The sequence below is a fragment of the Arvicola amphibius genome, chromosome 10, assembly GCF_903992535.2.
Source record: "Arvicola amphibius chromosome 10, mArvAmp1.2, whole genome shotgun sequence".
Taxonomy (NCBI): Eukaryota; Metazoa; Chordata; class Mammalia; order Rodentia; family Cricetidae; genus Arvicola; species Arvicola amphibius.
Genome location: NC_052056.1, coordinates 102672383 through 102686073, shown reverse-complemented (window position 1 = coordinate 102686073; position 13691 = coordinate 102672383). Strand labels below are relative to the sequence as shown.

The 13691-nt window shown below is 51.3% G+C and overlaps 2 protein-coding genes across 2 annotated transcripts in view; one reads left to right on the top strand and one right to left on the bottom strand.

Annotated features, from left to right (window-relative positions):
* Positions 1-2205, top strand: part of Baiap2l1 (BAR/IMD domain containing adaptor protein 2 like 1) — a 91494-nt gene extending 89289 nt beyond the window's left edge. Inside the window, exons 13-14 of the mRNA XM_038344697.1 lie at positions 60-97; positions 673-2205. Of these exons, the coding sequence (XP_038200625.1) occupies positions 60-97; positions 673-748 (114 nt within the window). The 3' untranslated portion in view covers positions 749-2205. The remainder of the gene's footprint in view (positions 1-59; positions 98-672) is intronic.
* A 113-nt stretch (positions 2206-2318) lies between these two features.
* Bri3 (brain protein I3) lies at positions 2319-11640 on the bottom strand. Its single transcript, XM_038344698.2, has 3 exons — positions 11377-11640; positions 10993-11095; positions 2319-2720 (listed from the first exon to the last, which is right to left on the bottom strand). Exons 1-3 carry the CDS (start codon positions 11516-11518, stop codon positions 2588-2590), a joined length of 378 nt encoding a protein of 125 aa, XP_038200626.1. The 5' UTR covers positions 11519-11640; the 3' UTR covers positions 2319-2587.
* Between the last annotated feature and the right edge of the window lie 2051 nt (positions 11641-13691).

The window sequence follows — 13691 nt, the reverse complement described above, 5'->3', positions numbered from 1 at the left end:
ATCTTTGGGTCTTATAAAAATGTTCCAATTTCAATCCTTCCATAATCTGTCTTTTCCAGAGTGATGCAAATGGGACCGCAAAGCCACCATTCCTCAGGTATGTATAACCTAGTAATGGAGTCAATGTAATGTGGCTTGCTCTGCTAAGGAAGTGGCCAGTATTATCCCCCAACGGCCCTTCATGGAGACTGAGGAAACTGGTTTTAGACAGTGGGGTGTAGAGCAGCATGGTTCAGCTCTAACCCATTCCATGGGGCTCCTTCCATCAGACTCTTGTGTGGCCTGCTCTCTAGATACCTGTGTATTCAAGTCCAGGATTTGAATGTAGTGGGAAGATGGCTCAACGAGTAGAGTCCTTGCTGCACAAGCATAAAAAGGACCTGAGTTCAAATCCCCAACACACATAGAAAAGCAGGATATCACAGTAAACATATGTAACCGCAGTACCATAGAGGAAGACAGGCAGATTCTGGGTACTCGATACCAACCCATAAAACAGTGAATTCCGGTCTCAAAATAGAAAGTGGAGTATGATAAAACACCTAATAATGACATTGGCCTGCACATGTGGGCAAGCACACTGTTGTGTGCATACACCCCCATATACATAACATCTAATTCCTGTTCTAAAGCAGTACTTATATTCTTTCTTCCTCCTTTCCTCCCCTATAGTGGAGAAAACCCCTTCGCTACTGTGAAACTCCGGCCAACAGTGACAAACGACCGATCAGCACCAATCATTCGATGAAGATGGAAAGGATCCTCTAGTCCCTCTAGCTGAGTTCTCACCTAAGATGATAGGTTCCTAAACGGGTGCAGGCACTGTCCAAGTTTCAGACGGTGCCTGATTTCAATGAACCCCACTTGAGCAAATCAATGTATTTTCTCAGTTTAAGAGAACTGGATTTACACTTTTTGTCTTTAAGGTAAATGAGTAGCTTAGTGAACAGATCAATCATTTGAAATATTTCCTTCCTTTTCTATTCAAAAAGCAGTAAATTTGGTTCAAGTTCTTTTAATTTTTATTTTTAAGGAAATAGCCAGAATAAGGGATAGTCTTATCTATGCTTTTGTGCCTGGCTTTCTGTAGCTGAATGCAAAAAAGACCAGAGTTTTATTTCATAAAGCCTGTGCTTTTAAGTAGCATTATGATGCTCATCTAAGGAAAATATGTAAGTTTGCATCAGAGCATGCAAATATAGTAAGCAATATAAATTATAAAGCTGTATTAAATATAATTTTTAAATGACTTAATTTTAAACCTTTTTGATTAAACAAATGTGTAACAATTGAGAATTCCGACCTCAATTGACAGGCATTGCTGCAGAATGCTGAGATAGTCTGCCCACCTCATTGGTACTTGTAAAATTATCTTCAGGAGCTACTAAGTTCAGTGGTTAACAGCAAGGGTCTAAGTACATCTCTAAAGCTTGGTGACACATCTGAGGGTCAAGTTTCTCCATTTTTCAATCAGGTACTGGCCTGTAAACAGCACTTGTGAAGCCTGGTGACTGGTGGTCAGGAGGGCCAGGGCACTATTGCAGCCTGACACTGTCCCACACTCAAGACTTCTGGCTGAGACCACTGCACAGTCTTGAGTCCAGGATCAGAGTCTGTCCCTACCTGCCCAAGATGTAGACCTATTCTGGAATGGCAATTAAAACCCACATCCAGGCAAGTCACTATGGACCGGAGCTTGCTGCTTACCAGATTCTTGAATCTCATAGAAATCATTTTTCCCAAGCTGGAATTGGGTTTGTGTATATATGAAACTCTTTCCAGCTGGGCCAAGCAGTGCCCGGCTCACGTGGAAGGAGAAACCTGCTGGTCCCCATGAAGGGCAAGTGGTTGGGCCTGCCCATGCCAACACTCTCCCTAGATCACAAAGTCAGGGTCATGCCCTGTCGTGTCTGTATTAGGCAGGTATCCCAGCCTGATGGGGAAAAGGCCAGATTTCAAACACAGTCCCTGTGATCAACACGTAAGTAAAGATTAAGGTAGAAAGCCCTGTGTTTTCACCAATAGAGAACAAGCCAAGTGTGGCTTTTGGACATTTGAAGAAGGGAGTGCACTGAGAACTCACACCCTTCCTCTGAGGTGTGCTCTCCCTCACAGGGTCACTTACCTTGGGACTCACGCTCCAGCTCTGCAAACACCAAGGTGACTATTGTTTGATGCTGATAATAAAGGAGAGTCTGAAACACATGTTCTGAGCCATAAGTGTTACCTTAGGACTGGAAGATAGCCACGGGTGGCCTTTGCAAGTGTGAAGAGGGGCAGTGTGTAAAAACACTGGGCAAGCAGAGCAAGCTACACAATGGTATGAATCTCATTTATTTAAAACAGTATCTCTCACCATTCTCAAATTGAAGACTGCAAAAAATAGAAGCAGTGCTTTCTTGAGTTATCCTTAACCTCGGGAGCAGTTTGCTGCCTTCTTCCACCTCTGCGAGTCAGCACAAAAGCCAAGTCTATCCCACCACACTTTACAAAACAGTCCTGAAGCTTAATCAAATAAAACTATTGTACACAACATTTACATTAGAAAAGATAGCTGAATGTAGGAAAACTGGTTGTGTTGTTCCCTTTAAGTAAAGACTGCTCCACAGTTGGGGCATCTTCGCTTCCTCAATGCAAAGCAGCAGATGAACCCAAAAGGAAACAGGACAATGGCCAAGAAGATGCCCAGGCAGGTGAAGCAGTACTCCAGGACACCAACCCTGCAGAGAGAAGCACCAAGTTAGGACCCCAAGCCTGATAACCCATGAGACGTCACCCCCCCCCCAATACACACACACACAATCTACACTGGGTGCCTGCCTGACTTGCAGGGGTAATGTGCTGGGAATGGCGCGCACACACACCCAGTGACAGCCCAGGGCTGGACTGTTCAGAACTGGCTGGAGCCAGTATAAACTGCCACTGCTACTGAGGGCATCCTGGGCAAACTCAAAGAACACAGTGAAAGGTATCACCTAATGCAAATACAGGCAAGAACTTTCCATTGGTCACAGTCTTACAAAAAGGGGTAAGCTGGGGCTGGTGAGGTGGCTCAGCTGTAAAGGCACTTGCCACAAAAACCTGATGACCCAAGTTCGATCCCCTCAATCCCTGGGACCCACATAAAGGTAGAAGGAGAGAACCAACTCCATGAAGTTGTTCTCTGACTTTTGTCTTCATGATACAACAGAAAAACAAGAGTGAAGCAAATGAGTCTACACCTCTGGAAAATAAGACACCCCGAAAATGAAACCTACCCTAGAGTATCTGCTGTGCTGGGAACAGAAGCCAGCCAGAGCCTCCTGAGTAGCCAAGTGCTCTGTCCCCAGACCCAGAGTGTTTCCAGTGCTGAAATGCTATAGGTCTCTTTGCTGTCCTCTAAGGGACACTGTTAAAAGTGATCATTTGGTTGGTGTAAAGACCAGACTCAGGTCAGCTGTAAGTCTACGGGGCTGAGGTGATGGCTCAGTGGTTCAGAGCACTGGCTCCTCCTCTAAAGGACCTGGGCTCAGGTCCCAGCATCCACATGGCAGTTCACAACTGTCTATAAATCCAGTTCAGGGGATCCAACACCTTCACACAGATGTACATGCAGGTAAAAAAATGCCAATGTACATAAAAATCAATTAATCCTTTAAAAATACAGAAAGACAAAGGACATGAAAAACCTGTATCAAGCATGAAAACAGGTCCAGTGACCTGATGCTGTCTCAGTCACATGTCACCTTTTCTCCCCGTGACCCAGACTGGCCTGAAACTCTGGCTCCTCCTGCCTCAGCCTATTAGGATTCCAGGTCTTTGTCACCATAGGTAGCTCAAGGGCCTTCTCTCCATTCCCAAAGGTAAGAAGCAGAGCTCCAAAGGCTCCTCTGAAAAGTTCTAGACACCAAGTCTCACTTCTACCAAACAGACTCCCACACACTTCTCCCAACAGGGACCCCCATCCAGTGCTCTAGGCACAAGTCCATGAGCAGGGCACACTGCTGGGACAGAGAAGGAATTGAGCCAAGACCAAGATGATAACACGACGAAGAGGGGGGCTGCTGAAGAGACACTGGGTGATACGGGAGCTGCAAAGGTCACAGGGTTCATCAGGGCTATCACAGGGACAGCAAGCTGCCTGGCTGACCCTGCCTACTCCGTTCCCACTGGGTAGGAATGGTGGAGGAGTTAGCGAGGAGTCCCTCCCAGCATCCTCTTATCTCTCCCCATGGTTTTAGACACAGCAAACTGTCCTTTAGACCACATTGGCTACTCCTTTCACTACTCATGGGGAGAGTAGGAAAGTGACAGCTTAAACAAAAGACCAAACAGATGAGAGCCAAAACTGAGGGCTTCCTAGGGCCATGGCAAATAGATCCAGATACTTTGAGAATTTTGTTTTCAACTGCTTAGAAGACAAGGCAAACTCCATGCCAGCCTCCCCTATCTATCAAGAGAAGCCTCCAGAAACAAACCTTTGGTGGGGACAGTAAGCCCCAAAGCACTTTGCACACACAGCACCTGAACCCTGAGAAGCTCTGCAGGTAAGGAGCTCTGGACAGGCAGGTTTGGAAAACAACCTTCCTCTCCACTTCTGGGAGCTTTCCACTCCAACTCATTCAGAGTTTCCAATACCTTTGAGCTAGTTAACACTCCTGCTGCTGGGCTAGCCCAGAGCACAGGGGAAACCAAACCCTGTTCTAAGGCAGCATCAATCAGGATATGCCTACATTTGTGTCAGCAAAGCTACCTCTTGTGTAATTTGGGGGTGGGGGCATTAAAACAGGGTCTCTGAAACTCCTTATATAACTGAGGATGACTTTGAGCCCCCACCTCCCTCCACCTCCCAAGTTCTGTGCCACCAAGGTCTGTCCTCATATGACTCTTACAAAAGTGTCTCTTCCTATCACAAGTTCACCACGTCACCACACTTCCTTAGCCTATCCAAAGACTGGGCAGGTCTTCTCCACCAGAATGCTGCTACATTCGCCAATGGTGAGACTGGCGAAAGACCCAGCTGAAAACTACCTGAGGCTGCTGTGCTGCCCTTTGACGGCAGCTGTCCCGAGGCACAGGTGGCTAGGGCCCTGGGCCTAGACATGTTCTGGCTGGTAGACGACCATTTGGTCCTGACCCATAAGGGCATTCCTGTCAGGGTCTCGTCCTTCTATTTTTCCTAGTACCTTCACAACTGTCCAATCGCTAGGTAAAGTTCCAAGAAATACTGGTCTGCATATTCCAGTTAGAAAATATATCATGAAATTGGGTATAGTTGTGTGTATTCATAATCCCAGCAGTCAGGAGGTAAAGGCAGGAGGATCGAAGTCCAAGGTTATCCTCACACAGCAAGTTAGAGGCCAGCCTGAGCTACATAACACATTGTCTCAAAAGGTTAAGAAGGAAAGAGAAAAAAGAAAATTCCCACAAAAGAGCATTGGGTCACAGGAAGCAAATCTTGCTTTCTGATTGGGTCACCAGGAGCTCTGAAAGAAACCAGGGACCTCAAGACCTTCAATACTCAAGAAAAGAGACAGGCGCACCTGCCAAGTAACTCCCAAGGAAGGTGCAGAGCTCAGAAGGTGCCAGTGGCTGGGCACTGTAAGATCATGCCGGGGGTAAGGGACTGGGGTGGGCTCTCATGTTGCCCTGCATCTCATCTACATGAGTGTCCCAGCTGTAAGTTACTGCTGTATTTTGGGGTAAGCCTTCTAGAGTAGCAGCATACCCCAACCCTGTTGTCCCTTCCTCTTAATGCTCCATCCAGACCACAAGCCAGTGACTCAGATGCAGAACTAGGAGCCAGGATGGCAGGTCACTCTTCTGAGCACTCTGTCATGGCTCTTACTGCCTGATGCACAATTACCAGAAGTAGCCAGGTCCAGACCCCTCTCATCTTCTGAACCCTTTAACTGTGCTAACTTCACCAACAAGAGAGCGCCACAGCAGATCCAGCTGACTTGTTGCTGTTGGGCCTCCAGGCACTGAGAAAATTCAAAGCATTAGTCTTCACATACTTGGGGGTCCCTGCAAGCCCCACACTTTCTGTCAGAGACTCAGAGCTGGGAAGCAATGCCACCTTCTGCTGACTCCATCCATAGTCAGGAGTGCCAGACTTGGTACTACCGAGAACCTCATGCTCCCTAGGGAGCCTTCCCCTCAGCTTGCTCAGGGATGCTCAGCTATGCCTCTAGGAAAAGTGAGGATGTTCCTTCAGCCACACCATGTGAGGACCAGTCACCTAAGGATTTTTTTTGCACATCTGCCAGCAACCAAGAGTCTGACTGGAGACTCACATATCTTCATCCCACAAAAACCAACCTGAACCCAAATTCTAAGCAGGCTTCAATGGACTAGAGGGATGGGGAAGAGAGACCTGTCCCGGCCTTCTATCTTTAGCAGTGAGCAAGAGAGCACACGCCCCAAGATCCCAAGCTCTCAACCCACAATTCCAAATGACCAAAGCTCTGGAAACAGAGCTTTTCCTAAAGCAGGAGCAAGCCCAACCTAGATGCAGCTGACCTGAACGTCTGAGGTAATTTATTCTGTTTCGTTGTTTGCTCTCCATAGCCCTGACTCTTCATGTAGACCAGGCTGGCCTCAAACTCACAGAGATTCACCTGCCTCTGCCTCGCAAGTGCACCACTGTCCAGGCTATTTATAGTCTTACTATATCCACTTAACAGGAAGAGTCATGTCTTACTGCAAAAACACTAACATTCTAACTTCAGTTCTGCCCCAGATCTCAAACGGAACATTGGCAAAAGTTTTAGTTCTAAAAGCCAACACCTGACTCCAGAAACACAGTATGGCCTCTAAGCCAACCTATATTCGGCAAAATGCTACAGGCTCCTGAGGTGGCAATAGCACTAAGTGAAGACCCTGTGCAAGAGAATAGCTGCTGCCTTCCAGCTTGCCTGTCCCCAACAGCCTCACCTTCTCTACAACCTCCAAAAGGCTCTACCAGAACAAGTTTCAACTCTTTCAACTGGCTCAGAATCCAAGCCACGCCTCCTGGCAGCACCTGGACCGCCCCTCCCCCACCCATAACCAGTCACATGGAAAGGGGAGGAAATAGCACAGCTAATTAGGAAAATAACTTTGAAAGCCTTTACTTCTTTAACCCCTAACTGGAGCCTCCACAAACAAGGGGCCACTCAACCCTGACACCTGCCAGATAGGTTGGCTGCAGGAGGGAAGTGGACAGAGGAGGGAGGGAGCCCTGAGCTGCAGGAAGATATGCAACCCTGGAGGGTCCCAAGGGCCAGGTACCTAGCAAGAAAGAGCTACCCTGACCCCTCCCCTGTGTCCTTACAGCACCCCACCCCACTCCACAGGTACAACCTGGCCCCATCTTACAGGCTGATGAGGTCAGAGCTGCACCTGAGGTCAGCTGTGGCCGTGTGGCAGGGATCCAAGCGCAGTCAGGATCCCTGGGTCTGGCTTCAAGAGTTCAAGTAAAACTCCAAGCCCAGTAGCCCTGAGGCACCCTTTAGCCCTGGGAACCACCTGCAACATTCCTAGAACTAGAAGGACAACATCCCAGGAAAAGGGATGCCAAGGTTTCCTCCACCAGCTACTGACTGGTGAGAGCTCCCAACAGAGCCACCAGACAATATAGTCTCCACTCCAGAGAGCAGCACCCTGATGTGGGCAGTTCACCAGGACCTCCCCCAAAATATCCTGCCACCTAGACACATGCCTCAAAGCCCAACTGTCAGGCATAGCCTTGAGTGTTCACAGTAAGAGAAAAGAAGGCTAGGGCATGTTCCCTCGGGCTCCCAAGACTCAGATTTGTACCATTCACACCGCCAGAGCTGGTAGGCCCCAGACAGGACTGGGAGACAAAGCGGGTCTCCCTCAGACTTTATACCTTGTCCAGCACTCAGCCAGGACACCAGCCTCCACCTCCTGTCAGGCATGGCCAGCCCCTTCACCTCCTTCCTCAGCCACAGGTGGGGCAGAGCAGGTCTTCCGCCACCCACTATTATTAGAAACCCAAGATTGCCGCTACCCCATCTTCTCCAGATTCTCTGCCACCTCATGTTCTCTCCAACACCCAAACCCACATCAACCCGCAGGGGCTTTCATATCAGCCGCCCTTATACCAGTGACCCAGGGCTGTATCCAGACTCCGCTCTCCCCTGGATTTCTTCCTGCCTCTCTGGTCACCTCCAAAGCTAAATACCCAATAACAGCTCAGCCAGTATGCACGAGGAGTCTGTGCCTGCCAGGCTGTGAACTCACAGCCCTGCCACTCACCCCTGTGCATGCCCGTTCCCGTTGTGACCAGCACTCCCAGGGCACGCTGATCAGCTTCACCTGCCTGCATCTAGGGACAACCCCAGCCCTAGGAGCGGAAAGGCGACTGCCTCAAGAGAGCCAGGACCTTTGTAGATACATGGTAGGCTGCAGGTGGGGCAGGAAAACCTAGGAGGGCTGGAAGCAGCCCAGATGGGGATGAGAGAATCACTTCTTACAAATGTCTATAAAGGGAAGATGGAGTCAGGCTGCTTAACTGCAACTCAGACAGAATGGCAAAGTGACAAGCGACACCGGCTTCTTATGCCAAGTCTCACTCAGAGGGAATCACAGACGTGTGACTTGGACAAATTCCTGCCAAGCCACTAGGGAGAGAAGGGACAGGGCCTGGCAAGCTACATCTGGAAGAACGAAAGCTTGGTCACATGAGATGTGTCCTATCTCTCAGCCCTAACAAGCTAGGCAGGAGCAGACTCAACCTTTACAGCCTGGATGTCCCAATCCCAGGAACACACATACTCTCTCCCTAAACCAAAGGCAAAGTTGGCCACCCCATCTTGTGTTGCCCATCCTGCTGACCTCTACCCCCTGCTCAGGAGAGGGAGCCCCCACTCCCTGCATGCCTGCTTTTGTAATGATAGGAATCAGCCTTGGAGCCAGAGGCTAGCAGTACTATGAGCAGCCTGCAGGGATTCCAGGGGTACATAACAGCCTGTTCCTCCCAGCCAAGACACAAATGGTCTGGGATGATCCAAGAGTGGTCACTGTTTTAAGGGTCAGGCACCCCCAAACTTGTCCTCAAAGAACCCAGCTTCCTTAATGCTGAATGCCTCCACCCAGAGGCACAGAGGAGTTCCCAATTCCCAAAGAAGGGAGCCCTCACAAGAGCCCAAGACCTTCCTGAGAGGGCAGTGGACACAGCCCAACCTTGTCCCACACTCTGCAGGACTGAAGAGCCCCACGAGTAGAAGCCACAAGCACGCAGAACACCACAACTCATGTCCCAGGGAGAGAAAGTGCTCTACCCAGCAGGAACCCAGTCTGCAGCTGGGTACTCCACAGTTCTCAGTTTGGATTACCCTGGCTCCAGAGGCTCTAGCAGCCATACTGCCCTGCTGCTGGTCTCCCTGCTCCCCTTCTCCAAGCTCAGACATCTGGGCCAAGCAGAGCCTCATGGGAACACCCCTGTCCACTGAGGGAGAAAAAACCAGCTGCACGTGGTAGGGCCAGTATCTGGATCCAGTTCCTCAACCAGCTGGTGGCTGGACAAAGCACAGACATGAAATCCTTGAGAGGCCCCCTCCACTGCCACACCTCTCCCCATTGCCTTCCTTCTGCTGGACAGCCAGCCTAACACCTCCTTAAACTTGAGGATCGTCTAGTATTTGCCATCCTTAGGGCTCTGAGGCCCCCAGGGACTAGACTCAACACCAACAGGAAGGCTTCCCATTTCCCACCTCCGTGCAACTGCAACTCCCCCTGTTCCCAATGGCTCTCTGCACAGGGGACCCCTTATTGATTCCCTTGCTCAACAAACCAGGAGCATCTCCCGATCCATGATTCCTCTTGTCTACCTGGTGTGCCTCAAGCCGGAAGGTGAAACTCTTGCAGAGAACTGCCCTCTGGAGGCAGCCAGCAAGACTAAACTATCAGGGTGCCCACCTACTGTTGGAGGGAGCAACTGATTCCTACCCCGTTGCCCTTCTCCTCCACCATCTCCAAAAGCCAGAAGTCAGCCGGGTTAACGACCCCATCAACAGTGCCAGGCAGACACCCCACCTTGAGTCTGCACTTGGGTTGCCGAATGAGGACTCTAACCAGCCTGCCCTCTCCTTCCCCAGGCACATGATCATCCCTGAGGGTCGGTCCAGTGTCTTCCACCCTCAGTCATCTGTGAAGCCACTCTCGAGTTTCTAAAATCATTAACTTCCCCATGGCTCCACTCTCCGCCTCTGAAACACACTTTTGAAATGATGTCTAAGTCCAAACAAGGGTTTCTTAATCCCGTCTCGCAGACTTGAACTTCCTCCTCCCAGACAAAGGCTGAAGCCCTGCCCTGCGCATCTAAGGGAGAGGCCAAGTCTTACTTGGAAGCCGACTCCTCAATGCCGGCCTCCAACGAGCCTGGCTGCATCTCTCGCCTTACATAAAAGTCCTCACAAAGTTTCTGTCCGCTCCAGTGTGGGGATATGGAAAAACAAAAACACAATCCAGGCCTGAACAAAGAAGCACCGGGTTTCCTCCTGGGCCAGCTGGTGGCCCGGAGTTGTTAAGTCCTGGTCTGCATTCTGCACCCTCTCAGCCTGGCTACTTGGCTCCCCCAAGTCCTTAGGCATACAAGCCAGCGGACTCAAGTCCCAACACCTCCTTAATAGGATTCAACTGTAACAGTACACTAGCGGAAATTGGGGGGAAACCAAAATAAACCTTGATTCGCTGCGGATCCCAGAACCAGGGAGGAAAGACCATCAGCCTCCATTGTTAACATTCCTGCGTCCCACGCACTAGGGGTGCCATGCCTCCCAAATGCACTCAACTCCCCACAGGAAAAGGGAACCCATCCTTTTGCCGCATAAAGTAAATTCAGAGCCAGGGGTGTGTGACCCCACCTTCTCCCACGGCAGTCCCTCGCCTGCGGGACTCCCTCGCAGACGGGATCCCGGCTGTGACCCCACCCCATCCCACCCCCGCTGGTCTTTTGCAAGATCCCGGCACGTGCGTCGTCCGCCACCCCCAGGCTTAAGGACTTACCTGCAGACAGGGCAGCCTCCGACCACGACGATGGAGTTGGCAGGATACCGGGTGACCGTTCGACTGTGGATGTTATAGACCCGGGGGTGGCTGGTGGGGATCCCTGTGGGAGCGGAGCGCAGATGAGCACCGGGCGTTCTTGGCCCTCCTCCTCCTCCCTCCCCCTAAGACCCCGTCCTCCCCGCCTCCAGCAGGGCCGAGCGCGCCTGCGGGTGGGCTCTAGAAGCCAAGTGCAAACCCTTCGACACAAAGTTCACGGCCACCCGGGCAGGGCCTGGCCGGGCAGGGCGCTCTGGGTAGCAGCTGCCCCTGCAGGCCCGCGCCGGGACAGCGCGCCGCTCAGCCAGCAGGCCGCTCGGGGACCCCGCCGAGTCGCGGGCCCACCTGTAACGAGGTAGGGGTAGGGCGGCGGCGGGGGTGCGGTGGGGATGGCCCCGTAACCGTGCGGGCCGCACGCGTAGTCGCCCTGGCCGGCCTCCAGGTTGTAGGCGGGCGGGCGCTCCTGCAACAGGGGCTTGTGGTCCATGGCGGCCCCAGGGGCCGCGCGCCCGCCAGCTCCGGCCCGGCTCGCTTCCTTCGGCCCGGCGGGGATGGCGGCGGGAGCAGCGACGGCTGTGTCCCGAGCAGCTCGGCCCAGTGAGGCGCGCGCCGGGCGGGGCGGGCGCGCCAAGGGTTCCCCGCCCTCCCGCCGGTCACAAGACCGGGGTCACGTGGGCGGGGTGGGGCGGGGATGTGGGCGGGGTTTGGGGGAGGGCGTCTTAAAGACGCCTCGCTCGGCGGCGGGTGGTGGGGTGTTGTCCTCGTTCGGTCCCGCCCATCTCGTAGGATCTTAGGCTTCCAGAGCAGTTCTGACACCCTGCCACGGCTGGATACCCAATAAGATCCTGGTCATTTTTATATGTTTGTTTAAAAAAAAATATTGGTTACATTTATTTGTGTGTGTGTGTGTGTGTGTGTGTGTGTATGTGTGTGTTTATAAGAGTGGGCACGCATTTGGAAATCAGAGAATAACTTTCGAGAGTGGGTTCCTGCTTTCCATAGCTTTCCACTGTATGGGTCCTGGGATAGATAGGCTGTCAGGTTCAGCGGCAGGCACACTGTCCTTCACCCACTGGGCCACTTTGCCACCGCCGCCCCCATCCGCTTCCCCCCCCCCTTTGGACTTGGGCTCATGCATCTCAGGCTGGTCCCGATCTCACTACTATGTAGCTCAGGCCTCTGTCTCCCAAAGTCTGGGCAACCTTGCGGGTTCCTGATCACCATTTTAAACCCTCAATTCTCCTCCCCACCCCCTCCCCGGACCCAGCGCTGGGGTCACCACCCACTGGGAGGGGCCAGGTGAGCCCCACCCAAGTCACGCCCCTGCAGTGTAGCTACGGTGCAAACACACTCTCGGTGGAGGTGAGAGCTCACCTGAGTACACGCCCACTAAAGCCTACTCAAACGCAGAGTGTTGTTCCTCTCCCATTTTGATTAATTAAGTCATTTTCAGGGGCTGTGGCCACTAATTAGAAATAACTACCCCGCTTGGAAGCACCCTAAACTATGCACCTGCCGTGTGTCCTTCAAGTTCTCTAATCTTTTCTGGCAGCCTGCCCAGGTACATGCTGGGTTTAAGTGGAAATGTGGCTCCCTACAAGAGGACAGTGGCCTGACGCAGGCCCGTGCTCGGGTGCAGTCTCTGTACATGGCCGTTGTCATGCCTCTAGCTGAAGTATTCCCAAACATGGTACTTGGTTGGTTGGTTAGTTAGGAAGACTGGGAGCTGTGCCTATACCTTAGTTGACAGAGTGCTTGCCTAGCATGAATGAAGCCATGGGTTCCATTTCCAGCACTACATAAACCAGATACGGTGGTGCATGCTTGTAATCCCAGCACCTGGGAGATGATGCAAGAGGACCAGAAATTCAGTGACGCCCTCTACTACACGCAAGTTCAAGGCCAGCCTGAGCTACAGAAGACCACGGCTTCAAAACCAACCAAACCAAAAAGGAATATTGGAACATTTAGAACCCTTCCCATTTGCTGAGTGTTTCCAGGGTCTTGCTTTGGCAACACTTCCCACTTCCTGTTCTTTTTTTATGTGATCCATGTTTGGATCCACGGTTGGGATAACTACAACTTCTCAGAGATTCATTTTGTATTTATTTATTTCAGACTTGTGATACTGCTGTAATCTGCCCAGAATGGGATTAGAAACCTGTGCTGCTATACTTTAATTACTTTTTTTGTTTTTGTTTTTTAAGGCAGGGTTTCTCTGTAGCTTTGAAGCCTGTCCTGGAACTTGCTCTGTAGACCAGGTTGGCCTCGAACTCACAGAGATCCGCCTGCCTCTGCCTCCAGAGTGCTGGGATTAAAGGCGTGCGCCACCACTGCCTGTCTCACTTTAATTACTTTTATGTTAGCAAATTAACAGAAGGAGCTTCTCCACTTAGGGCCTCTGACATCCCTAGCCATGGCTTTGACCCAGTTATGGCACCAGTGAGGAGTCCTTCCCCTGGAGCAGGCCTCAGAGAGCATCTGGTTCCCCCTGTAACAGACTTGCTGCTCTTGGACCACTGAGAACATCTTGCCAGCCCTGTTCTGGGTGCTGTGTGCACACAGGATCCATATCTGGGGAACTCAGAAGAAACTCGCATCCCCTTATAACATGTTCTTCCAAACCCATTCCCATTTCCCTCCCTGTTCTGTATGGGTCA